Source organism: Lampetra fluviatilis, chromosome 35 (genome assembly GCF_964198595.1).
Source record: "Lampetra fluviatilis chromosome 35, kcLamFluv1.1, whole genome shotgun sequence".
Lineage (NCBI taxonomy): Eukaryota > Metazoa > Chordata > Hyperoartia > Petromyzontiformes > Petromyzontidae > Lampetra > Lampetra fluviatilis.
Window position 1 is genome coordinate 11,770,054 of NC_136309.1, and position 26,061 is coordinate 11,796,114.

A 26,061-nucleotide genomic window follows, 5' to 3' on the forward strand; every position below is an offset into this window, starting at 1 on the left:
GCTTGCCAGGGCAGAGGTTTTTTTTTTCCTCCACGAGGGCGCCACGTGCTCCTCGCGTCCACCGCCAGCCAAGGCATCCACCCTCAGCGGGCCCCGCGTCCTCGTCACAGGTGAGGCCCATCGTCATCGCCGCCGCCGCCGCCTTTGCGCGACACTATCGGTGGTTGAGGTTGTGAATGATTAGCGACATCGCAAATACGGAGAATCAATCGGCGGTGTTGGAATGTAACTGCAAGCGGCCACGGTGGAGGTGGTTGGTGGAGGTGGTTGGTGGTTGGTGGAGGTGGCTGAGCGCAGTCGCGGTGGGCTACGAACCCGGCGACCCGAGTTCGATTCACGGTCAACACCGGTGGTGACGATTATCTCTGAACCGGTCCCGGGCCTCCCCCTCGGTCGACTAAAGTGAGTACCTGGCGCGGCGGTGTGTAGTAAACACCGCCATTTGGGAGACAAAGGCGGCCGCGCGTGGTGCTGGCCACCCACCCCCCTCGTGTGCCGTTGCCGGCCTTCATAGGTGCTGCTCGTATAACAGCACTTGCCCCTACAGTCTGTTACAGGCTTCACGGGGGATCTTGGTTATAGATTATCACAGAAAACGTCTCGCAACGAGCTTGTGCGGTTCACGTGATCGTCGATTTGCATTGGCGACTGTTACAGGCGTCCCGTTTAATCGCTAGACTTGGAGATTGTCAATGCGGTAGTTTAATGTCTCTAAGTATTTGAAACGGTGTACTGTGTGTGTATATATATACACAGTGTATAAATGATGTCACGACGCCGCTACTGCTGCGCTTGCAGTGGGGAGCGGTAGTGGAGCGCTTAGCGCTGTGCTGCGCTACGAACCCGGCGGCGCTCCGAGTTCGATTCACGACAAGCGGCGGTGGCGATTATCTGAATCGGTCTCGTGACTCTCCTAGGTCGACTCGGTCTCAAATGGGTACCTGGTGTGATGTTTAAACGCTGGGGAGACGAAGGCGGCCGGGCGTGGTGTTGGTCAACTACCCCCTCGTGTGTTGTTCCAGCCTGTATAGGTGCTCGCTAACAGCACTTACCCCAACACAAACAAATTACTTGTTAATAACGTCATGTGGCTTTAAAATAAAACAATATATAATAGGCGATGTTTCCGTCAATGGTACTTTATAAACATTGCATGGAAGAGCCATTGTCCGAAACGTCTATTCCAATTGGCCAAACTTTCAGGCCATACACCTTTATTGTTGCCCAGTGTTTGATTCTACACTTTACGGCAACGATACAGGAGGTGTTTCGATGTTCAAACGCCCATTAGACACATTGCTAGGAATGATTATATATGTGTATGTTGAACTTCTTTCGCACCGTACATAGCCAACCGTTCTAATCAAAGGTGCGGGGCAAGGCTAACAAACTAAACACAAACCAGTTATACAGATTTAAAAGTGCATAGCTCCAATGCTCTTCCTAATATCAAGTCTAAATTAACCACACATTTTTGTGGTAAAACATGCAAAGAAAGAAATATGCTTTGACCATGTGTAAAGCCTTTTATTTTTTTCATCATTTTGATACCGGAAAACAGGGTCCCCACAGTTAAAACTGCTCAACTGGAGCTATTCATGTGTTGGTATTTACATTGCCTCTGTGCTGTTCGCGGAATTGGCGTTGTTATCGTGTCTACCACCGGTATAGAGACCAGGCGATAGAGGAGGCTGTCTGTGGTGTATGCCGATCAATATCAAAGACAATGCATACATTATAAAGCTATGTTTATGTGCATGCTTTACCGTGTGTGTGGTTATTACAGACTCGATGTTTTGCAATTGGTGTCTCTTTGGTGTTTGAACATCTTTACACCTTCCCGTATTATTGCCGGAAAGGGTGAAGTTTATGATATTGTTTACATCTCTCACACTGCCAGTACTGTGCAGTTGTCCTTCTCAGTGGTGCCTCATTAGTCTTCATCGTCTTGATGACAAATCCACACGGTCTTAGTCTCATTATTTAATCGAAAATAATCGACTAGTCAACACAATTCCACGTGTTTGCGAATCATTAGTCGAAGCTTCGCAGCAGCAGAATCGAATTGACCAGAATTGACGAACAGGGGTGCAGACAAGGAAATCAAATCTCAATATTTATTTAGACTGGGACCATCCGACGACCTCTGAAGCTTTTTCACAGCTTTCCCGTAGGGGCGGGTCAGTAAGTTGCATCAACAACAAATACAATTAAACGATACTCGGGTAAGATAGAGAAGTTAAGCAAGTCACGAACAAATAAATATAAATATAGCAAGGAAGTACAAATTGTACTCGTACATACATTCATGCAGATTTGTCAACACCAAATGCAGGCTTGGGAAAGGCAGTAAAACAACAACAACAAGCCAAGACAACACAGTCCCTCGCTTACACTGCACTTTAAACTTTAACTATCGATACATGGGTAAGGTGCAGAGTTACAAATCACAGTGGCAAATGTGGCTGTATTTTGCACCCATCTTTTGTTTAAGGAAGATTTGCAGGTTAAGGGGGGGCAATAAGGTTTGTCCAAAACGTTGGTGCTGCAATGGCAAAAGATTGTTGTCCAGGGATAGTTAAAAGGCAATTGGATGGACGTCTTAGGTTTCTTGGGTTTGAAAAAGGGGTAATGAAGTAAGTATAGCGCAGATTTGCCAAAAATGAATCATGGATGAACAGGAACCAATGTCGATTTATTCTTGCATCAAGTGACGTGAGATTGTAATTTAAGTAGAGGTGACAATGGTGGGTTCTGTATGGTACATCAAAGTGTAAATCAAAGAGCAGAATGATGAAGCGGTTTAGTCTATGTAGTATTAAATTAGTCACTGATCAGTAAGCAACGTCACAGGAGTCAAAAAGTGGTAGAATGATAGTTTCAGCAATTATCAGGTGCAATCGAAAGGGAAAACAGTGTTCCTGCATACAAGTTATCTTTTACGGTTAGATTTTCTTTTAAGATGTGATCAATATGGGGTTGGAATGTAAGTTTTTTAATTGATCGGTAAATCCAGGTATTTGAAGCACTGATTGTTCACTGGTTTGGTTTATGATATCTGTAATAGGTGAAGGGGATGAAACCGGATTTTGAATAAAAGAGCATAATTTATGTTTTTTGGGGGATTTATGTTAAAATTTAGTGATGGAAATGGACTTTGGATGAAGTCAAAATCACGTTGGAGATTTTATTCGACTTTGTTGGGAAACTTTCCCCACATGAGTGGCATCATTAACACAAGAACAACTGTCATTCGCCACTAAGTGGCGGTGACGTCACCATGGCGCTTGTGCCAGGCCATGTGCACGTTAAGGCCACGTGAAGTGTCTAACGCCCGCTGGCAGGAAGTCACTGGGCAAACCCAGGTGCCATGGGTCAACTGACTTCATAATGATAATAAAAATGATCACCATTAACAACACAGACACAGACGAACAAACCCACAAAGACAACAGCCACCATTTACTACACAAAAACGGACACAAAGAGACATCGGAGTAACACTATTAAATACAGAAACATTGAAACAAGCATAGATATCCAAATAAAACCATGAAATAGACGATTACAGGGCCATCCAAACAATTACCAATTCAACAACAACAGCTGCCATTCCCCATTTATAGCCGGTGACATGCCCCCGGGAGTGAGTGATTAAACCCGAGACTCACCGTCTGTGGTTCTAATTGAATCAAGACGAGGCCAGGGGAACAGGCGATGATCAAGGGGAGAGCGACACACGATTGTGGAATTCCACATTTTCATGATGGTATCAAGTTCGTCCATAGTGGAATGTCAATTGAGAAAGCAATGCACACACATCAGTCATGATCAATCCACTGTTGAATGAACGGTTCACAACGATATATTTTTTATTGGGTTTGCTGAGAAGCTATAGGAAGCTCAAAAGTGTGTGGTACCATAGAGAGAAAGGCGCTACGGTGGCGAGATGTTATGTTAGGGTCGCTGGCCCCCGAGATCTCTCCCTGGGGAGTGGTGACTGCCGGGATACCGTTATTACCCGACCCCTCACTGCTAGGCGAACCGCCGCTGGGTTCATCACCCATGGGGCTGGGGCCGTCGCTCGATGATTCCCCTCCACCTCGGGTTCGCGTGAGAGGCATGACTAGTTGCCGAGTTGTATTACTTCCCCTTCAAACAAACGTGATACCTCCCTTTTTTACACCGTTACGTACAGCTCTCGCACGCTGCGAGTGTGCGCCCACCTACAGCCCCGTGCAGCACTCGCCTCCACGTCGAATATCCCCTTTACAATTGCGCACCTGTATCATACACGTAGTGAACGTACGCACACACACACAGCTCCGCGTAGCACCCGCTTCCACGTCGAATAACCACGTTACAATTGCGCACCTGTGGAACGCGGATCACACACGTGAGCGTACGCACGCACACACAGCTCCGCGTGGCCCTCGCCTCCACGTCGAATAACCACGTTACAATTGCGCACCTGTGGAACGCGGATCATACACGTGGTGAGCGTGCGCACGCACACACAGCTCCGCGCACGTTCTCACTTTCGCATCGAGATCACACGAGGCCACGATCAGCTATTAACGATTTATTATCGGCTGCCTGCGAATTGTTGTTAAATCAGTGTGAATCGACAAAGCTGGCCTACTCTGATGCCCCTGAGTCTATTCCCAATTTATCTGCTTACGATATGCTTTTACCTCCTTACTCACGGTTTGAAGCACTCGGTGTTCCGTTGGTTTTCCTCGCTGCTCACCGCGACACATCGCACGGACTCTCGGATGGCCGAGCTGGGAGCCGCCTCGAACGCTGGCTTCTTCGAGTGAGCGCGAGTTCACCTCTCTGTATCCTCTTTTTATACCCAAAACTACAAAGAGATCCTGACTCGGACGCCGTCCTAGCCAATCGGGTCGTGGCGTTCCCCATCTTCATCTTTTAATTGCCCTAACAATGGGCGCATATGCGCCCGAGCCGCCTTTTGTTATGCCAATTATGCGGTGGCGTCCATAACAAAGGCTCGCCGTGAAAAGTTGTGCCCGAGGCCTCCGCGTGCCTCTGCCACTAACTAATCGTAACTCCCATCTGCCTTGTCGATCCGTGGGGGGTGGGGGTGCGCGTCCTCACCGCGGTGGCTGGGCGGCCCCGTCGTGACCATGCAACTTTGCACTCGAGCCACGATGCCGCGGTGCGCGTTAGCGTCGGAGGAGACCGTCCAATTCCCTGGCTGCAGGAAACCGTTAAGATTATCCCTATGAGGGCTTTTCGGGTAAAAACCTGTCAGCCAGGAGGTCTCCCCTCGCGCTCTATGTGTTGGGGGAGATGCGTGAGTATGTGTGTTTAGGTGGGGGGTGGTGAGGGGGAAGCAGCGTCGGCCTCGCTGCTCGGGATGGCGGGATCGTAGGTGGAGGCATCCGCCGATCGACTCCGTGGCGGTGGCATCACAGTTAACTATCTCGCCTGGTAAATTTCGATTTAAAGCTTTCGTGACTGTAGGGATTCATCTTCTTGGTTCTTTCGGTAAAGTCACGTAGAAGAGAAATAATAAAATAATAAAAATAAAACATAATAAAATAATTCTCACGAAGTTTCGGCCACAACGCAAGCAGCCGTCCTCAGGTGAAGAATAGGTCTGTTGGGATTACAGCGTCTGAATGAAACACCCCAGGCTTGGAGCGTATATTTAAGCTGGGTTGGAGGAGGAAGAGCGCCTTGACTCTATACCATAGAGCCCAATGCATCTCCGACCAGGAACACATTGCCAGTGAACTCAAACACGTACGCCAAGCTCTTAAGGCTAATGGTTACTCCGACTACACAATCCGCAAAGCCATCACTCCAACCATCAAGAAGGATCCTGTTGAGGAGCCTTTCAAAACCATCACCTTACCCTACATTGCTGGGGTCACAAAAAAGATCTCCAAAATCCTGATTAAACACAAGATCCAGGTCCGATTCAACACAGTACATAAAATCCGTGATCTGGTCCCGTCTGTAAAAGATGTGGTTCCAGACATACAGTACCCTGGCGTCTACAAACTAAGTTGCCTCTGTGGTAGCAGTTACATTGGAGAAACCAAACGACATGTCTCGGACCGCATCCGTGAACATAAAGCAGACCTGAACCATGGCAGATCACTGTTACAATTCAGTGGGCTCACATGACATTGACTTCTCAAAGACAGAGGTTCTCTGCAAGCCATCTGGCTACCATGAGAGATTCGTTCATGAGGCGATCCACATATACAAACACAGAGACAATTTCAACCGAGAAGATGGATTCTGGCTCAGCAATCATTGGAAGGACGTAACAAACCATTTTGGATCTTAAATGATTGTGTTCACGTTTACGGTGACTTTCAGACCGCAGTCCACTCACTGGCATTGACTATATATCTTGTATTCTCCGCAGGGAATGGATTCTTTGCTCCGCTGCAAGTCTCCTATCACCACTCTCCCATTGACATATTTCGTTGCTTCCTCTTAGTATCTTTCACGCGACGGTCAATGGTATAGTGTATAGCAGATTGTATAATAATAAATAGTATAAAATTGTAATATTTAATACAATTTATAAGGTAATATATAGTATCGTAATTGTATAGTGAATATACAGCAGTGTGATATACAGTAGGGTGGGTAGAATAATACATAGTGTAATATTACAATGTATAGTCGAAGGTATAGGGTGGTGTATAGTAATACAGTATGTAATTTAATGTTGGGTTTGTCTATGGCAGTATATAGTACGGGGTAGACCCGTGTGATGTAAGAGAAAAAAGTTTAGCTGGAAGCATATTGTATTTTTTGCGACGTAGAATTGTAATGTATTACTTACTGTTAGTAGCTCAGCTTATTGGAGAGTATATTTAGTATACTGATGATACTATTTAGTTTATACTTTAGTTTTTTACGTGGTGGTTTAGTTACTGCAGCTACATACTATTAACATTCCTTCCCTTTATTAATGCTACCCCTATCCCCTCCCTTTGATGCTGCTAATCATATTATGCACAGGCATAATATGACTTTGAAACCCCCCGCCCACCTCCTACGCATTTCACAAGTAGTTCTAATCCCATATCTGCATTTCCCATAAATATGCTAAATTCCTCTTGATATGCAAATTCTTTTGTCAGGGCGCTCTTCCCCCTCCAACCCAGCTTAAATATACGCTCCAAGCCTGGGGTGTTTCATTCAGACGCTGTCTTCCCGACAGATCTATTCTTCACCTGAGGACGGTTGCTTGCGTTGTGGCCGAAACGTCGTGAGAATTATTTTATTATGGCTATTTATTATTTCCCTTCTACGTGACTTTACCGAAAGAACCAAGAAGATACCTCGCCTAATATTCATGAGGTCGTGGGTTCGATCCCGACCCTAACACCTGTATATTTAAAGTTTGCCTGTTCTCCCCATGGTTGCATGCATGTTTCTCCGGGTCCTCTGGTTTTTCACTCCACATTTAGAATCAACGTGCGTTTAGAGTATTTAGCTGCTATAAATTTCCACGTGATACAACACTTTGTTGAGCTATTATTTGTGACCAGGTCGCTTCTGAAAAAGAGCTATATAGCTCAGTGGGCCTTACCTGGTTAGGTGAAAATAGTTTAGAGAGAGGTTGAAAGCGCTGATGTGACGGGTTTCCCCCCAGGTCTTGCACCAGGGCGGTAGAGCGGAGCCGCGGCGTGACCACGAGCAGGAGGAGGAAGAGAGATCATGGCAGAGAATGTGCAGCGGCGCCTGGAGGAGCGAATCCCAGAGCTGGAGCAGCTGGAGCGAGTGGGGCTCTTCTCCAGCGGCGAGATTAAGTGGGGGGCTCCACACAGCATGACACAGATTCACACAGCATCACACAGCTTCGCACAGCATTACACAGCATTACACAGCATTACACAGCATTACACAGCTACTCACAGCTCGACACAGCTCGACACAGCTCCACGCAGGTACACACAGATTCACACCATCACACAGCTACACACAGCTACACACAGCTACAGACAGCTACACACACCATCACACAGCGTCGAGTGCTACCGCTGACTCCTTGCGTGTGCCCCGTTGCCAGGTGCATCTTGAAGAAGGTGACGGCGCACGAGTACCGCCTGGAGCGCCGGGCGATCAGCAAGGACGACTTCCTGAGCTACGTGCAGGTGGGGAGAGTGGAAGGTGGCCAGGGGGACACGGCCAGGGGGCTCGGCCACCTGGAGCGCGGCTCCGCATCACCTCCGCCATCGCCGCCACGCCGAGACGGTGGTCACACTGAGATGGCTCAGACTTCGGTCTGGCTCAAGTGAGCCGGCTCTTGAGTGTGGTCCCCAGCTATGCTCAGGATGTACGTGAGCTGATCCTGAGCTGAGCCAGAGCCGAGCTAATGCTGAACCGCTCACTCTCTCGTGGTCTTTGGAAGCATCCTATAAAATGATCATATTTGTTTTATTTTACCAGGTAAGGCTCACTGAGCTATATGGCTCTTTTTCAGAAACAACCTGGCCACAAATGAAAGCTCAAAGAATTGGCTTATGTGGAAAGTTATAGCAGCCGAATACTCTAAATGCATGTTTCTAAATGTAGAGGTAAATCTGGAGGACCCAGAGAAAAATCCACGCGACCATGGGGAGAGACATGCAAACTGCAAATATACAATTTTTAAAAGTCAGGATGGAATCCACAACCTCCTGTGTATCAGGCGAGGTAGTTAACATCTCGCCACCGTCCGAGCGACCTGAGCCTGAGTTTTAGAGGCTGAGACGCAGCCCTGAGACTGCTCAGACTGCTGGTTGGAGTCGACTCCGGCGATGGATTAACTCCGGCGTTGCACCTCGTTTGGGGTTGATTGCCTGAACATTCTGGTTTCTCACTCAGCCACAGATGGCTGCGGGGCTGCGCTTCATTGTGGGCAGTGCAGAAATAGACGTTTTTGTATTGCACTAAGATGCTCGCACATCTTAATCTCGCCGCCTTCACCAACCCATACTTACCGTCTTCTATCCAGTGCTGCCGTTTTTTTTTTTTCAAACAGCGCCTGTGCACTAAAATGTCATGGCGGAAAACAACTTTACAAGTGTCTTCTCTCTCCTTGTCGTGTTTTTCAGTACGAGATGAACCTCCTGGAGCTCATCAGTAAGCGGCGGAAGGTGCGTGGACATCTGGCTCATCTGTCACGACGATTTTCTCTGGGTTTTGGGGGTTCATTTCAGAGTGTTTATCGGTTTTGGTAACCAACGTAGCCAGCCGGGCCTCTGTGGAGGACTCAGTCAGTCAGCATTCGTTGTGGTACTATTTTGGCCATCATCTCTGAACGCCGTTTCACTCCCACAAGCACGTTAACGTTTCATCAGCAGCAGCTGTGGTCAATCCACTACTGGATGAAGTCCTCCGTCGGGACCATCATCTCTTGTAGCCGTCACGCGTCCTGCACCCAACAGAAGGACTCGTTCGTTTATTCTCTGGACGAGTTTGTTTGACGTGTGGCGACCTCAACGTTTTACTCGTGGCCATCGTCTCGTGGTGACGTGGCCCTCCCTGCCCCTTCCTGCCCCCCCCCCCCCACGCAGCGCACGGGCTACAGGTTCAAGAAAGAAGAGATCGAGGTTGCGAGCATCCGTCGCATTAACAAGCTGCTGACGCGCGCCACCAACAAGTGGAAGGTGGGCGCCCTCCCCTTGCACGTCCCATCACTTGACGCGCATCACCATTCTTCCCGCGGTCGGGGCCGGGCACCCAACGAGTGGCTCGGCTCGTGTATTTGCCCGGTTCGCACGGGGGGGCCCACTCTTTATTTGCCATCTCTTGCTGCTGTCTTGCAGGAGGACGTGCAGATGTGGCTGACGCAAATCGACTTCTGCAAGCAGTGGGTGAGTGGCGCAGAGTTCCGAGAAGCGCGGCCACTGGGGCGGTTGTCGTGACGCGTGCTGTAAGGACGACTGTGATACTGGGTCTGAACAATGCACCGGAGTTAGCCGCGTCGCTTCGCAGTGTCGTGCCTATAAATACGCAGTGTCGCCCGTATCTGACAATCGTCGTGTGTTTTGAATTCAATTTCTAGTCGACCTTCTGCCGTAACCTGTTGCCCAACAGCCCCTGTGTCCTTACCGATTGCCCTCTAACAATGTGCAAGTTAACGAGACCATGGCATCGGTCTGCGTGACTGTGCAGTTCGTTATGCAAGGTCGCACTTGGCGGGAGGCGGCCTAGAGGGGGGTTTGAGCCCTCGGTTGCGCGCGACGGTGCATTGACGAATGTGACGCCATTCCCCCACTCGCAGAAATGCCGCCAGCAGCTGGGCAGGACTTTCACTACGATGCTCGCGATCCATCCCAGCAAGCCTGGTGCGCCCCTCCCCGTGCTCCACCACCGCCCCTCCCTGTGCTCCACCACCGCCCCTCCCCGTGCTCCACCACCCCCCTTCCCCCGTGCTCCACCACCCCCCCCTCCCCCGTGCTCCACCACCGCCCCTCCCCCGTGCTCCACCACCCCCCCTCCCCCATGCTCCACCACCCCCCCTCCCCCATGCTCCACCACCCCCCCTCCCCGTGCTCTACCACCGCCCCTCCCCGTGCTCCACCACCCCCCCTCCCCGTGCTCCACCACCTCCCCTCCCCGTGCTCCACCACCTCCCCTCCCCGTGCTCCACCACCTCCCCTCCCCGTGCTCCACCACCTCCCCTCCCCGTGCTCCACCACCCCCCCTCCCCGTGCTCCACCACCTCCCCTTCCCATGCTCCACCACCCCCCCTCCCCGTGCTCCACCACCCCCCCTCCCCGTGCTCCACCACCCCCCCTCCCCGTGCTCCACCACCCCCCCTCCCCATGCTCCACCACCGCCCCTCCCCATGCTCCACCACCGCCCCTCCCCGTGCTCCACCACCCCCCCTCCCCGTGCTCCACCACCGCCCCTCCCCGTGCTCCACCACCCCCCCTCCCCGTGCTCCACCACCCCCCCTCCCCGTGCTCCACCACCGCCCCTCCCCGTGCTCCACCACCGCCCCTCCCCATGCTCCACCACCCCCCCTCCCCGTGCTCCACCACCGCCCCTCCCCGTGCTCCACCACCCCCCCTCCCCGTGCTCCACCACCCCCCCTCCCCGTGCTCCACCACCCCCCCTCCCCGTGCTCCACCACCCCCCCCTCCCCGTGCTCCACCACCCCCCCCTCCCCGTGCTCCACCACCGCCCCTCCCCGTGCTCCACCACCCCCCCTCCCCGTGCTCCACCACCGCCCCTCCCCGTGCTCCACCACCGCCCCTCCCCATGCTCCACCACCCCCCCTCCCCGTGCTCCACCACCCCCCCCTCCCCGTGCTCCACCACCGCCCCTCCCCGTGCTCCACCACCGCCCCTCCCCATGCTCCACCACCGCCCCTCCCCGTGCTCCACCACCCCCCCTCCCCATGCTCCACCACCCCCCCTCCCCGTGCTCCACCACCGCCCCTCCCCGTGCTCCACCACCCCCCCCTCCCCGTGCTCCACCACCCCCCCCTACCCCGTGCTCCACCACCCCCCCTCCCCGTGCTCCACCACCCCCCCTCCCCATGCTCCACCACCCCCCCTCCCCATGCTCCACCACCCCCCCCTCCCCGTGCTCCACCACCCCCCCTCCCCGTGCTCCACCACCGCCCCTCCCCGTGCTCCACCACCCCCCCTCCCCTGTGCTCCACCACCGCCCCTCCCCGTGCTCCACCACCCCCCCTCCCCGTGCTCCACCACCCCCCCCTCCCCGTGCTCCACCACCCCCCCCCTCCCCATGCTCCACCACCCCCCCTCCCCATGCTCCACCACCCCCCCCTCCCCGTGCTCCACCACCGCCCCTCCCCGTGCTCCACCACCGCCCCTCCCCGTGCTCCACCACCGCCCCTCCCCGTGCTCCACCACCCCCCCCTACCCCGTGCTCCACCACCCCCCCTCCCCGTGCTCCACCACCCCCCCTCCCCGTGCTCCACCACCCCCCCTCCCCGTGCTCCACCACCGCCCCTCCCCGTGCTCCACCCACCCTTCCTTGTACTCCACCACCGCCCCTCCCTTGCACTCTTATCACCACCACTCCTTCCCCACCCCCGTGCTCCACCACAACCGCTGCCCCTGCCTACCTCTGACCCTTGTCTCCCTCACTGCGCCCGTAGCGCTGTGGATTCTGGCAGCCAAGTGGGAGATGGAAGACAACAAGTCCTCAGAGCGAGCGCGGAGACTCCTGCTGCGAGCGATTCGTTTCAACCCGGAGAGCACCAAGCTCTACCAGGAGGTGACTTTTGTGTTCGTTTATGGCGCTGCAGCACCGCGGTTCGAACGCCGCGGTTTCGGCTCGATCCATCGCCGCTCCTCCGTGACGAGACGGCACGAGCAGTGAGCAGCACTCTCGAAGAGCAGGAAGCTGTTATCGCAGAACTACTTCCAAGATCCCTGGGAACCCAGTGAATGCGCGGGTGGGTAATTGTTATCAATAAATGAGGCACTGCAAGGTCTGACCGTGTACGTCCAGTGCTTGCTGAGCTGCATTGGCTTCCAGGTGCTGAACTACTGCATAAGGTTGTGCTCATTACACACAGAAAGAGCTTGCCACAAATAAACCACGATACCTCGCTCAGCTCGTCAAGGAGCATAAACTATCACGCAAACTCTGGTCATCCTCGCAGCGGCTTTTGGCGAGCCGTCGAACAAAGACGGTCACCACATTGCGTGCTTTCAGATGCGCTTCTGCGGCCGTCTGGAACCCTCTTTTTTCGGATATTACGAAGCCACTGGAGCTATACACTCTTAAATCATCTAGATTGAAAACTTATTTATTTTGAACTGCTTTTCATGTTTAGTTTGTTCTTCACCCGCACCTCCGATTAGCACGGTTGGCTACGTATGGTGTGAAAGAAGTTAAATAACATATTTCCATTATTTCCCCACCCCTCCCGTCTGCAGTATTTCCGCATGGAGCTGATGCACGCGGAGAGGCTGCGGAACGTACAGAAGGTGCTGCAGCTCGCAAAGATAGAAACGGTAAGCGTTGGCACGGGAGCTTACCCAGTCATTACGCACCATCACCATGATCGTCATCATCCTGGTACCAGCCCAATTGTCACCCATTTCCATCATGTTTGTCGTCGTAGTTGTCGTCCGATCATTCCGCGCCACCATCGGGGCTCTCATTTGATTGTCCCGCACTGTCGTTGCCATCGCCGCCACTGCGTTCATCGCGTTTGGGGGGTGCATGCAAGTGAGCGATCGTGGGCTCTGTGTGTGCGCGACGCCGTTCCGCAGACCAAGGAGGACTTCCCGGACAACGTTCTCAGCGGGGAGATCGCGCAACGCGTCTACCAGAACGCCTCCAGGACGATCTCAGGTGTGTGCGCGCGCGGCACGGCTCGCTACCAACGACGGCCGCTTTTGTCGTCGTCGTTGCACCACAAACCCGGACGGGCGTGACGGTGTGCCGGTGGTGTACAATGCACATGCGTGACGGTATCGGGTGTGCCAAGCGCAGGGGCACTGTGGTGCCACTGAGCCTGTCGAGACGTTTATAAGGAATTCATCTTTAATCTAACAAATGTCAAATGTAAAAATAAATTAAATCGGAAAAATGTGCTTGGCCGTGCCGAGTCCCGGTGATCTGATTACAGCAGCGTGTACGGCATACACTATAACCCTGTAATACGGCCGTATTTAAAGGATTGCAGTGAATGATGCGCTAATTTAATTACACTAGCCATTACAGTTGTGTGTTCCTCACCGGTGATGGCTACACACGTGCCCTATAATGCAGCACTGTAGAGACAGCGAGGGTTGGTGGATCGTAGGACAAATGTCACAAAACTCCCTTCCCGTGGGCATTGATGAGGAGCTCGTACCCTGGGCAGTGCTTGGGATGGAGCGCTGCCCCCTTCCACGCTAGGGGTTTTTATGCAGACGCTCCGGTCTCGTCCCGCATGCAAGCGCTCATTCATTGACCAATAACACCTCCATGTGTAGGGCACCGCAGAGCTTAGTGGGGGAATTTGACGCCGGCTGACCGTAAGGCTGCTGCCTTCCCGCTCATCTGTGGTTCCCTGCACCTCTGCGTCGTCCTCTCTACGAGAGTTGGCGAATACTGTGCAACGCCACATTCCAAATTTACATTATTTTATTATTATTATTACTCCCAACGCTGCTGTCCACTACTGTATGGAGCAGAGGTCACTTAAATGGATCTCAGAGGTAGCTCCGTGCTACCCACTTCTGTGGGCTGTGCTGTGCCAACACGAAGGGTCCGCACCGCTCTGCGAGATGCGTTGTGGATTCCTCGTGACGACGTGTGCCAGTAGCAGTCAGGGTGACCCTGGTTGGACGGTGTGCATTTAAAACCCGGCGTCGCCGCTCCGCTCTGTGTCCACCAGGTGTGAAGTTCCACATCACGCTCCTATCCATCGCCAAGTCTTTTGACTTCACGAAGGAGCTCCAGAAGGAGATCTGGGAGACGTGAGTTCCCGAGTTTCTCCCCTGTGCTCTCTGCCTGCATTTGTGATTCTTTACGATGCTTAAAACATACCTCGGTGCTCAAAATCGAGGGTGGGGTGGGGTTAGGGGTCACGGCAACGCTTGTAAAGACATCCAACGTAAATAATACAAATACAATTTCAGTACTAAATTGTTGTCGGCCTTTGTCCTTGGTGCTGTGCCTTGAGTTAGCGATGCTTTGTGATACCGCACAGACCAGGACAGTCTTCCCCTCCATTGGCATTGGGCATCCGTGATTCATCGATTGACATCCACTCCAGTGCTGCCAACATGAGCCCTCAAGTTTCGCGCATTGTTTTGTTTCCAGATTGTTGCAAATTTAAATGCAATGTTTAGGCCGATGGACCAAACGGGGCTGTGCTAAATGAGACGATGGAGGAACAATACAAACGAGAAATGAAAATTAGTAAAAAATGATTTAACCGTAACCATGCATGGCGCGTCGTAGCTCGCACGTGGCACACCGGTTGGCGCGCAACGCCACGAACATTCCCGGCCGCAGCTCATGCCGGTGGCAAGCGTTGCCTGAACCGGCCCCGACCCCCCACCATCACCAACCCGCACCGACCAACGCTTGTGAAGTGTACGGTCAAACTACCCCTGGAACTTTCCCACACGGCGCGGGGGAGGTCTTTATCCGGCCATGGATTGGCAAAGAGCCGATTCAGAATCGAATCGACAGATGCACAGACAAGGACATCGAATCAGAATATTTATACTCCAGGAGGAATCCTATGAGCTATAAAGCTCTTTTTTTTACAGATGTCCAGTAGGGGCACTGGGTCAGAACGTTACAACAACAAACAATACAAAACACGATAGTATATGAAAGGTAAACAAATCACTTAAAATTATCAGGTAAAGCCCACTAAGCTATTAGCTTCTTTTCAGAAGTGACCTGGCCACAAATGAAACCTCAACAAAAGTGGCTTGTCATGTGGAAATTTATAGCAGTAAAATAATCTAAATAATCTTAACCAGTAGTTCTTAACCTTTACTGCAGCCTGCACCCCTTTGGTTCTCAATCGTAAAAAATGTAAATGTTAATCAATACAGAGGTTTGATGAAACAAAGTAAAAATACTTAGGTTCCCGTGATTAATTAGTTTTTTAGATTTACCTTCTAAAAAAATCTGGCAATGTCTTGCACCCCCAGGGGGTGTGTGATGCACCCCAGGTTAAGAGCCACTGCTCTCGGTTGGCTCAAGTGAAGCCCGCAGCCACGAGGGGCGCTACATTCACCGCAACGGCCAAAAAAACCCACCCGCCGTGACCCCGAGCCGTTTACCCCGAGTTGAATCGGCAGCCAGTGAAACGCGACGAGCCGACTGCGTTGACGCGCCGAGCGGCGGAGTGGCCCGCGGGAGCTCACGGCCGTGTCCGCGTGGCAGCCTGAAGAGCCGGCACCCCGACGACCACCGTACGTGGGACGTGGTGGCGCGCCGCCAGCTGAGGGCCCAGGACGACACGGCCGCCTCCGCCGACACGTCGGCCGCGGGGCCTGACGGCGACGCCGGAGGATCGGGCACGACAGCCTGGACGGGCGCCGTGGCGCGCTGCGTCGCCGTCTACGAGGAGGCTGTTGCCGCTCTGCCCACAGGTCAGGAGTCGCCGTGCCAGCGACGCGAGTTCACGTGCGTAGCGTGACGTGGCCCGGCGGGATGGCGTTGGCCGATTGTTGCAGAGGTTCGCGGTTTGGACTCGAGCAGGCTTCCCTAGTTAATACCATAATGATGTCCCGTTTGCTTCGCGGTAGATGTTAACGATGTAATTCGAAGAAGAGTTAGGCCTCTCTGTTGCCAGTGCCACAGTCCAGATTTATTACATTGCAAATCACCTGATTGGTAATCACATAGCAACTGTCATCCTCAAATGCAACAAGTTGGCAAGACCATTGGAAAAGAGTCTTGAGTCTTTGTGCGGCTTTCATGCGTAAACCAGCGTAACTTACTCCATCTAAACGTGTGGGGAACCAGTCGTATTGTAGCTGGAGTGGAGATGACTTAAGTGACAATTCCCGCGGTGGCGGCGGTGGTGGTGGTGGTGTTGTGCGGCTGGTGAGAGTCCGCACTTCCACTACACGGAGGGGTAACGCAGTGTAACCACTGGCGGCCTGAACCCGGACTCGAGCCCTGGATCTCGGTGGTGCCGGCCGTGCGCCCGGACCGCTGAGCCATTGGCCACCTCCGGTGTTTGACCCGGAGCCCTTGCTGACCCGGTAATGTCTGCTGTGACCCACAGAAGCCATGTGGAGCTGCTTCATCAACTTCTGCCTGCGAAGGATGTCCAAGAGTTCCAAAGCAAACCTATTGGCCAAGGTGCCCACAGCAAATGCCCACTCAGCACTGCCCATCCAGTACTGCCCACCCAGCACTGCCCACCCAGCACTGCCCACCCAGCACTGCCCACCCAGCACTACCCACCCAGCACTACCCACCCAAAACTGCCCACCCAGCACTACCCACCCAGCACTCCCCACCCAGCACTGCCCACTCAGCACTACCCACCCAAAACTACCCACCCAGCACTGCCCACCCAGCACTACCCACCCAGCACTGCCCACCCAGCACTGCCCACCCAGCACTGCCCACTCAGCACTGCCCACTCAGCACTGCCCACCCAGCACTGCCCACTCAGCACTACCCACCCAAAACTACCCACCCAGCACTGCCCACCCAGCACTGCCCACTCAGCACTGCCCACCCAAAACTACCCACCCAGCACTGTTTCACTCTCTCAGTATGATGCAGTGTTGGTCGAGGCGTCTGTTGAAGCCGACCGATTCTTTCTCTGCAGCGGAAGGCACAGACCCTGGTACTGTTTGACCGGGCTCACCAGGCCAGCTTGCTGTCGGAGAAGCTCTACAAGAGATGGGTGAGGATTTTATGTCAATTTCCAGGATCATGACATCCCACATTCCTCAGTCTGTGTCTGTCCATCTACTGTCGCAGGGAGTCATTATAACTCTCGTGATGATTATAATTGCATAAAGTTGTGATCTTATTAGGGACTTATTTTATCGAAAACTGGGCATACTTGGACCTAAATTTGGCAATGAAGAACTAGTACTAAATAGATAAGCCTTTTCGGCCAAGGCGATGACATCATCACATGCCACAAGCGCTCCCCAATGGCGCTGCTACGCATGGCGCTGTCTCGTGCACCATGTGACATCGTTGTGGCTCAGAAGGTGACCCCGCAAATCAATTACAATCGGATGGGGGGAACCGCGCACTGTGGCGTGTGTCACGCCCTCGTGTCGGCGTTTTCCCCGCTTCCCCCAACGCAGCTTACAGTGCTCGTTTGACCCTCGCCGCATTCGCCGCTGCTGCCGCGACCACTCAATTTCCCGTTGAAGGCTCAGATACTGCTGGGCGAGCACCAGGAGAAGGAGGCGGGCAAGGTGACACAGCTGATGTGCGAGCGCTACCCGCTCTCGCGCGACGCCTGGCTCTGCCACCTGCGGCTTCGCGTCGGGGAGTCGAGCGCCGACGCACCGCGCCTCTTCCAGGAGGCCACCGAGCGCATCCCTGACAAGGTGTGAGGCTCCGCGAGCTCTTGGTCTGAGCGGGCGCAGCTCAAGAGGCGCGCCTGCCGTTGTGCCGCTATGGCCGTACGTCACGGGTTGTCCAACCGAGGGGTTAGGGCAGGGACAGGGAGTCACCCGGCTTGTGGACTTCATTACCCACGGCCCGCAGGCACGAGGCCTACCGTTTATAAACGAACCGCATGTAATATTCCCATCAACAGAGGAAGGCAGTGCAGACAATATCCATAGTTGCACTCTACGAAGCTTCGACATCTAAGCTCTTTCCTACCTTCACCAGCCTGCACTGACTAGCCTAGTGAATTGTGGTCAAATAACAGCCACGGCCAGCATGACATGGGGAGGCCCTTTGCTGTTTATTGAGTGAATTGACAAAAGGGCTGCACGTGTGTTTATTGTTCATGGGCATCTGCGTGTCTCTCCAAACAAACGCAGAAACTCCTGCCGGTGATCATCCTTTGGCTGAAATGGAGCAACGCCAATCGGCCCGAGGCGGAGACTGAGGCCCTGTACCAGGTACCGCAATTACAACCACAGCGCAAATGAACGTCTTGTGTAACCGAGCAGCCATTCGTACATGAGATTCGGTCGGTGGCCCTCGTGAGCCGTTTGGTGGCAGTGGCCCCCCGTGTCATTCATGAGTGGAGGGTTAAGATAAATTTTGCCCAGCGGTGGACTCATCTCATCTCTTCAATGCTGTGGTGTTTTATGTCTGGTGTGACTGGCAATTGCAATGTGAATGCAGAATTAGGTGGGGACCATAAGAGAAGGTCTTGCGTCGGAAACATTCCGGCTTTCACACAGAGCAGCTATTTGGCTGCATGGCGTCAGATATGTAATGAGATCACAAAGATCCATAAGCCGACATTGGCCGTTCCTCAGCAGGATTTGCATGTTTAATTGTTTGCCAGAACGTGTGTTATGTTTTAATTTTGTGTTCCCTTCCGGCGGCACTATTTCACGGCCGTTTTGGTTATTATTTTCAGAAACTAGCTTTGAGCTCAGCACGGAAAGTGTCGATATCGGTCAAGAGGAGGTTCCTCAACTGGGCCTACAAGCATGGAGGATACAAGAAAGCCCAGAGCGTCTTCCAGAGGTTCGTGCACCATCGCTTTTCAGTGACTTCAAAAGAGATGTCTTGGCCATTTGCGCTTGCTGGCTGCTAGATTATTAACCACTAATATCAAGTGTAACACCATCTGTAGATGATAAGAAACTCATCTTTAAACAGTCTTCCCAATACAGGACTACAGAGCTTGCGGAATTATAGGCACCGGTTCTGATTTCCTACAACTCTGAATTCTTCTCTGTCCCAGAGAGTGAACGATAACTGTGCGTTACACGTCCTGAATGATTATTATTATTCCACTCTAGGTAATTTCTACACAGCAAGAAGCGCAATTGTGACCAATGGCTTGCTCCTCCCATCATGCCCTGCATGTTTGAATGACATCACCCGTACAGGGCACGTACCATACACACAGCCTCGTTTTAGAACCTAACAATCAAAGCGTGTCTCACGACAGATGGTGTAATGACTGTCACTTATTCAACCATCTAATTTTCTTTTAAACCGTTACCGTTTTTAAACTCATTTAGTTTTCAGACAGTGATCTGCGTTACCAGCCCAGGTGGCACTGGTTATTGTGTGCGGCCTGGCAAAGGAGATTCATAGTTAAAACCACAGTCGGGAATCTAATCGCCCAAATCACTCCTCAAAAGTTGATATCTGAGAGATGATTTCTGGGAAGTCAATGGTGAAGGAATTGGCTCCCGCCGTGGAAATGTGGAATATCTATTACAGCCTCAGATTCGCCGACAGAGATGAGCGTTGCTCGTCTCAGCAGGTAGACACGGCGACCAAAATTAAACGGCTCCAACATTACGTGCATGGTGAAGGAGGACCGCTCGTTCTGTTACAAACATTCTCATCAAATTAAAATTGGCTGTCGTGTACATTCGGAGCCACTTGTGTATTTTACGTAGTCACGGAATCCCGGCTGGAGCAGTATGACACGTTTCCCTCGGTCCTAAGTGAGCGGTGGTGTGCGGAGTTAGCGGTGGAAATTCAACATTCCGATGGCAAGAGCCAGCCAGCACATGTATTCATTCATACGACAACCATTGACTTACAAAGTGGTGCACCTATAAAGTGGTGCTCATTGTATCAATCCCAGAGGGATGATGAGGCAATGAGAGTATGTCAATGGCACGCATTGTGATTAGCATCAAATGAACTACGCTTGCTTTGTTCTGGCCAGTGTGGTGTTGCATGCGTCGCCGATTGCTTATCGTTTGTTGTTTTAGTTTCCAGGAATGCAGGCCCCACTCGGTGGAGTTTTTCCAGCGGATGATCGCAATCGAGAAGGAACAGGTGAACCCCCCCCCCACACCCCCTTCACTCTGCCACCACTAAACTCATCGCAACGTCTTTCAGCATCGCCGTTAAAATGTCTGAATTACAGGGGGGAAGGGTCAAGCTCGGAACGAGCCAATCCTGCTCCAGGGATTCACAAGTCGGTGTCGCAGTTCAATTCAAGAATCTATTCTCATCTGTATTTTACCATCTCATTTATTTCCCATTTTATCCTTGGCTCGTTTGTGTGATGGCACCGGCTGTACTTGCCTCTGTGTGACATTATCATACCACGTGAATGAATCCCGACTCACTGATCCTCACGTGCGCGATTCGACGCGCGTCTCGCGATTCGATGTGTCTTCTTAAGAACTGCTTTTTTTGTTTAATTCGTTGTCCTTCCCCCTGCACTTCCGATTAGCACAGTTGGCTACGTACAGTGCGAAAGAAGTTCCACATACATACGAGCATTAGCGAACAATTTTAATTGACGAATGCGATGCGTCGTTACGCGCCGAGTGACCGCTGCCTGCTGCTGTTGCCATGCGGGACGCAGGCCGCCGGTGGGCACATGGAGAAGCTTCGCGAGTTCTACGAGCGCGCGCTGCGCGAGTTCGGTGCCATGGAGCCTGGTGAGTCGCGTCGCGAGTGCGCCGCTCACCGGCACGCACGCGTGGCCCGCACACGTGGCCCGCAAGCTGGCCTTCAGGGGCTGGTGGAGTCTTCGCTGATGGGAACACCTTGCCAGTGCCTAGATTATTACACTAACAAATTTTTTTTTGTTCCTGGGTAGTCAGTGTTATTTCCTAATTGCTTCTGCCTCAAAAGTACAGAAAATGGCTTATTCCCCACAAACTTTGCTTTTGTGACCAGGACAGTGATATTTTTAAATTGACCTATTTTTCAGAACATTCCAGATAGATTCAGTGCTGAGTAAACTTGGAATAACTTCTAGAACATTCTAGAACTTTCCAGTCATATAAATAGTAGTATAAATACAGGGGCCTTAAGCCCATCAGTTCAGTTTAGTTCCAGCTGCCTAAATAAATATCTGCATTTTTCTGAGATGGCATCAAGAGGCTGCAAGCATCTGGCAGACGCATTTTGCTTTGTCTGCGGCCAATTTATCAAGACAAGAGCGAAAAAGTGCTCTGTGGAAGCATCTGGTAAGATGTGTGAGGCCTACAAGGCATATTTCAGTATGCCTGTCGGGGATCAAGACAAACCCTGGGCACCTCATTTCACCTGCGAGCAATGCAAAAAACTGTGGAAGGTAAGATGGACAATTTTTGCTCGGAATTTTATGTTATAAAATCTTTGACAATGTTCAATGTTATTGAAAAAATATATCATATATGAAAAATGTTGCAAGAATTTCTTACACAGTCCTGGGTGAAATAAATTTATTTTTATAGGATGGTACAGAGGAAAAGAGAGCCATGAAGTTCCCTATCCCAAGAGTTTGGTGGGAGAGAGCAGTCGTCTTTAGCAGAGAGCAGCAAGTCAGAGAGTGAGGAAGACGTTGATCTAGATCTTGGTCTCACCAAGTCCAATTGCAAGCTTTTGATGTCTCGGCTCAAGCAGTGGAACTTGTTGGATGAAAGTGTGCAAGTCGCAGATCAGAGGAAGCGTCACCAACCTTTTTGCAGCTTCTTCTATCTACGTGACTTTACTGAAAGACCCAAAGAGTATAAGCTTCTTCACCCGTCAAGATGGGCTCTGCTTCTGCCACAATGTGACCAGTCTATTCGAGGCAATCGGAATGGCCTGTAACCAGAATGAGTGGCGCCTCTTCATTGACAGCTCATCCAGGAGCCTCAAAGCCGTGCTGCTCCCTTATGGTAACAAGTATCCGTCTCTTCCCCTGGCTCACTCGGTGCACCTCAAAGAGGATTACAACAGCATCAAGACCTTGCTGGATGCCTTGAAGTATGATGAGTACGGCTAGGAGGTCATCAGAGACTTCAAAATGGTGGCCTTCCTGATGGGTCTCCAAGGCGGTTTCACCAAGTTTCCTTGCTATCTTTCCCTTTGGGACAGCAAGGTGCACTACCACAGGCGGGACTGGCCACAGCAGACAGTTCTCTGTGGGGAGGAACAACGTCAAGTGGGAGCCACTGGTGGACCCCCAGAAGATGCTGAAGCCACCTCTGCACATCAAATTGGGCCTTATGCAACAATTTGTCAGAGATAATGAGTCGGCAGCCTTCAAGTACCTTCAAGACTTCTCCCCTAAGCTGTCTGAGGCAAAGGTCAAAACCGGTGTATTTATCGAACCACAGATCAAGAAGATCCTGGAGTGCAATGAATTTCCCAAGAAGCTCCACTATTAAGGAGAAAGCGGCTTGGAACAGCTTTGTTGCAGTGGTTCGTGGCTTCCTGGGCAGCCACAAGGTCGAAAACTATGTGGAGCTCGTTGAGACTCTGGTGAAGAACTACGGCACAATGGGCTGTAAGTCCATATCCTTGATGCTCATCTTGATAAATTCAAGGAGAACATGGGAGCGTACTCGGAGGAAAAAGGCGAGCGCTTCCACCAGGATATACTGGCCTTTGAACGCTGCTACCAAGAACAGTTTCACGAGAACATGATGGGAGACTAAATTTGGGGGCTGATTCGTGAAAGTGATTTGCAGTATAATCGTAAATATCGATAAACTACTCCTAAATCTTTTGTAGTCATTTTTGTATTACTTTAGTATAAATACATGTTAATTTTGATTCATGTTTTTTCTGACTTTATGTGAACGGAAATACACATTCGCCTGTTTTCTCATTGAAAATAAGTACATTTAAAAATATCACTGTCCTGGTCACAAAAACAAAGTTTGTGGGGAATAATAGCCATTTTCTATACGTAGGCATAAGCAATTGCGAAATAACACTGAATACCCAGGAACAAAAATTGTGTTACATAGTGTTATTATTCTGCTTGTTTTACCCAGAAAAATCCTGACTGAGTCTGTTTCAGGCTTTTTTCAGGAGGGTCCCATCAAGTTTCCGCAGCAGTAGGGAGGGGGGGGGAGTGTTGTTGCTACGTATGATCCCTATTGAGTAATTTGTAGGTAATCTTTCAGCATGGGGATGTTTTCCAATTAAAGTTTCATCGTTATTTTTTTAGGACGAAATCCATGCAAACTGGGGGGAGAACTTTAAACTGCATGCAGAAATGTCGGTAAAAAAACCCCCAGGGTCTTTTTACTGTTAGGCATGAGTGTTGCCACTACTCAACGCTGTACTCTACAGAAGAGCCTTTACATTGTATATATTTATAGTTAACAAGGCGGTGTTAACAATGGTGGAAAGGCATTTTCCGCTTTAGCGTTAACGTCTCTGCAAAGTGTTGTTCGTGATCTCAACTCTGATCGGTCACGATGTCGTATGTGCCCCCCTCGTTCCCCTGCTGGGTCGCGTCCGCTTCGTCCGCCGCCCCAGACCTGTGGCTGGCCTACATACTGGAGGAGCGACGTCACCCCAAGGGGCGGCCTGAGACCTGCGGCAAAATCCACTGGCGCGCCGTGCGGACCCTCGCGGCCGAGCACGTGGACTTATTCATCTCGCGCTTTGCGCTCATGCAGGCTGGGCAGCTTCAGTAGCGCCCGCAATGCCAGGCGCCCGCGACTCCACCCTGCCCCCTGTGTTTCCCCCCCCCCGCCCCCCCGTTACAGGCGAGTCCACAACCGAGCGGTGCAACGAGTCGCTCGCGCGTGGACTCGTGCGACGTCCACACGTGGACAGCCAATTTAAGTTACATGGTTTCAAGAGTGGTTGGGTTGCGCAATCGATTGCTCGGGTGTGGACGCGGCTTTACAGGAAAGGCGCGGTCCAAAAAGGGTCCCAGAGGGAAGTGGACATCGTTTAGTTTGCGGCAGTGCCGATCCTCGCGTGTTGCGTTTACTTCGGTTTTGCCGCGCAGTTCCACACTGCCACGATTACTGTCAACTCTGTGTCGAGGCGCGTGGCACAAGCCAAGGTGCGTGTCTTGTACTCACGGGGTTAGTGTGGCCCCTGCAGCCACTGGAGTGAGGAGCATTCATGCGGACTTTGTGCGACGTCTGCCCGCACCTGAAGTCGTTCTGCATCACTGACTGCTGCATCCTCAATCTTCTCAAGCTTAACCCCAACTCGACCATTTTAGCGTCGCTCAATAACAGCCAGGCCACACCGAGGGTGGATAAAATCTGAGTCGAGTAGAATTAAAATACTTGCATACAACGTTCATTGCTCGACAACGATCCTTAAGCCGTTAAGCTCATGGTACACCAATAGGATTGTGCGCACGAGTATCAATAATTTACAATGCATACAAAGCGTCTTGAAATTTTAAGGGTAATCGAGTCCTGAGCCCAGATTGTGACAATTGATCAGGTCAGGGTAATGGGATTAAATTGCAGAATGCAAAAAATTCAGAATATACAAACCGCCAAACTTGCCTGCTGCTGCCAACATGATGGCAAGTGCCGTTTATTTGCGACTGCATGTTTGTGTCTTGCAGGGTGACATTTGGCAGGGGCTGCTGCTATCATCGAGTTTTGAACTTGAATGACAAAACTAATCTCCACGGTGGCTAGGAGATGTTAACTTCGTCACCTGGTATACAGGAGGTTGTGGGTTCAGTACCAACCCTGATGCCTGCTGTATATGTGGTTCATAATCAACGTTTTTGGGTTTAGATCGCGTTATTTATAAATGTGTCGTAACCCTCCACCACCCGACACGGCCAATCAGTAAAAAAGTGTCACGTTGACAAAAGACAAATAGTTCACTGCTTTAGCCCACCGGTGTGTTGAAGCGTGAAACCACAACATTTACAATTTGATAATTGGTTCTTTACCCTTCTATCTGGCAACAAAACTGACACCTTTTTACAAGGAGTCATGTTTGCATAGACCGCAATACCTGCAGTCATAAATACAAACAAAAGACATAACTCCGATAATGTGCACTGTCCTTGAAGTTGATTGGTCCACACCCGAGACAGCTTTCCTTAGAACCTAGTCTCACATGGGTTGGACCAGAAGACGCCAAAAGTGCGCCTTTTGGCGTCTTCTGGTCCAACCCATGTGAGACTAGGCTCTAAGGAAAGCTGTCTCGGGTGTGGACCAATCAACTTCAAGGACAGTGCACATTATCGGAGTTATGTCTTTTGTTTGTATTTATGACTGCAGGTATTGCGGTCTATGCAAACATGACTCCTTGTAAAAAGGTGTCAGTTTTGTTGCCAGATAGAAGGGTAAAGAACCAATTATCATATTTTTACTGGCAAATGAGGTCCCCATAGTGTAGATTTACAATTTGAGTACGACGTTTCGCTGGTAATTGCATCCAGCATCATTGGGCAATTCGCCAGAATGGTGAGGCTCTGCTGGATGCAATTACCAGCGAAACGTCGTACTCAAATTGTAAATGTTGTGGTTTCATGCTTCAACACACCGGTGGACTAAAGCAGTGAACTATTTGTCTTTTGTCAACGTGACACTTTTTTACTGATTGGCCATGTCGGGTGGTGGAGGGTTACGACACATTTATAAATAACGCGATCTAAACCCAAAAAACGTTGATTATGAATAATATTGGTCGCGAAAGCCTACGTGTTAAACTGTATATGTGGTGTTTGATGTTTCTTCCGGCCGTGTGGATTTTTCTGAGTTTTTTTCTCCACATTTAGAAACATGCGTTTAGAGTGAT

The 26,061-nt window shown here is 51.3% G+C and overlaps 1 protein-coding gene across 3 annotated transcripts; it reads left to right on the plus strand.

The window, feature by feature from the left end:
- UTP6 (UTP6 small subunit processome component) lies at positions 1-25,080 on the plus strand. 3 transcript variants are annotated; one of them, XM_078872973.1, is made up of 20 exons: positions 1-110; positions 7,646-7,802; positions 8,063-8,147; positions 9,090-9,131; positions 9,552-9,644; positions 9,804-9,851; positions 10,262-10,325; positions 12,113-12,231; positions 12,900-12,977; positions 13,239-13,320; positions 14,351-14,432; positions 15,862-16,070; positions 16,712-16,788; positions 17,267-17,344; positions 17,829-18,008; positions 18,453-18,533; positions 19,004-19,113; positions 20,325-20,391; positions 20,930-21,005; positions 23,809-25,080. In XM_078872973.1, the coding sequence occupies exons 2-20, from the start codon at positions 7,711-7,713 to the stop codon at positions 23,967-23,969; spliced, it is 1,824 nt and encodes a 607-aa protein (XP_078729099.1). In that variant the 5' UTR covers positions 1-110; positions 7,646-7,710; the 3' UTR covers positions 23,970-25,080. The 3 variants fall into 3 exon arrangements, with proteins under 3 accessions (XP_078729099.1, XP_078729101.1, XP_078729100.1); XM_078872975.1 differs by lacking the exon at positions 1-110 and adding an exon at positions 283-402; XM_078872974.1 differs by lacking the exon at positions 1-110 and adding an exon at positions 5,358-5,454.
- Positions 25,081-26,061: the final 981 nt, after the last annotated feature.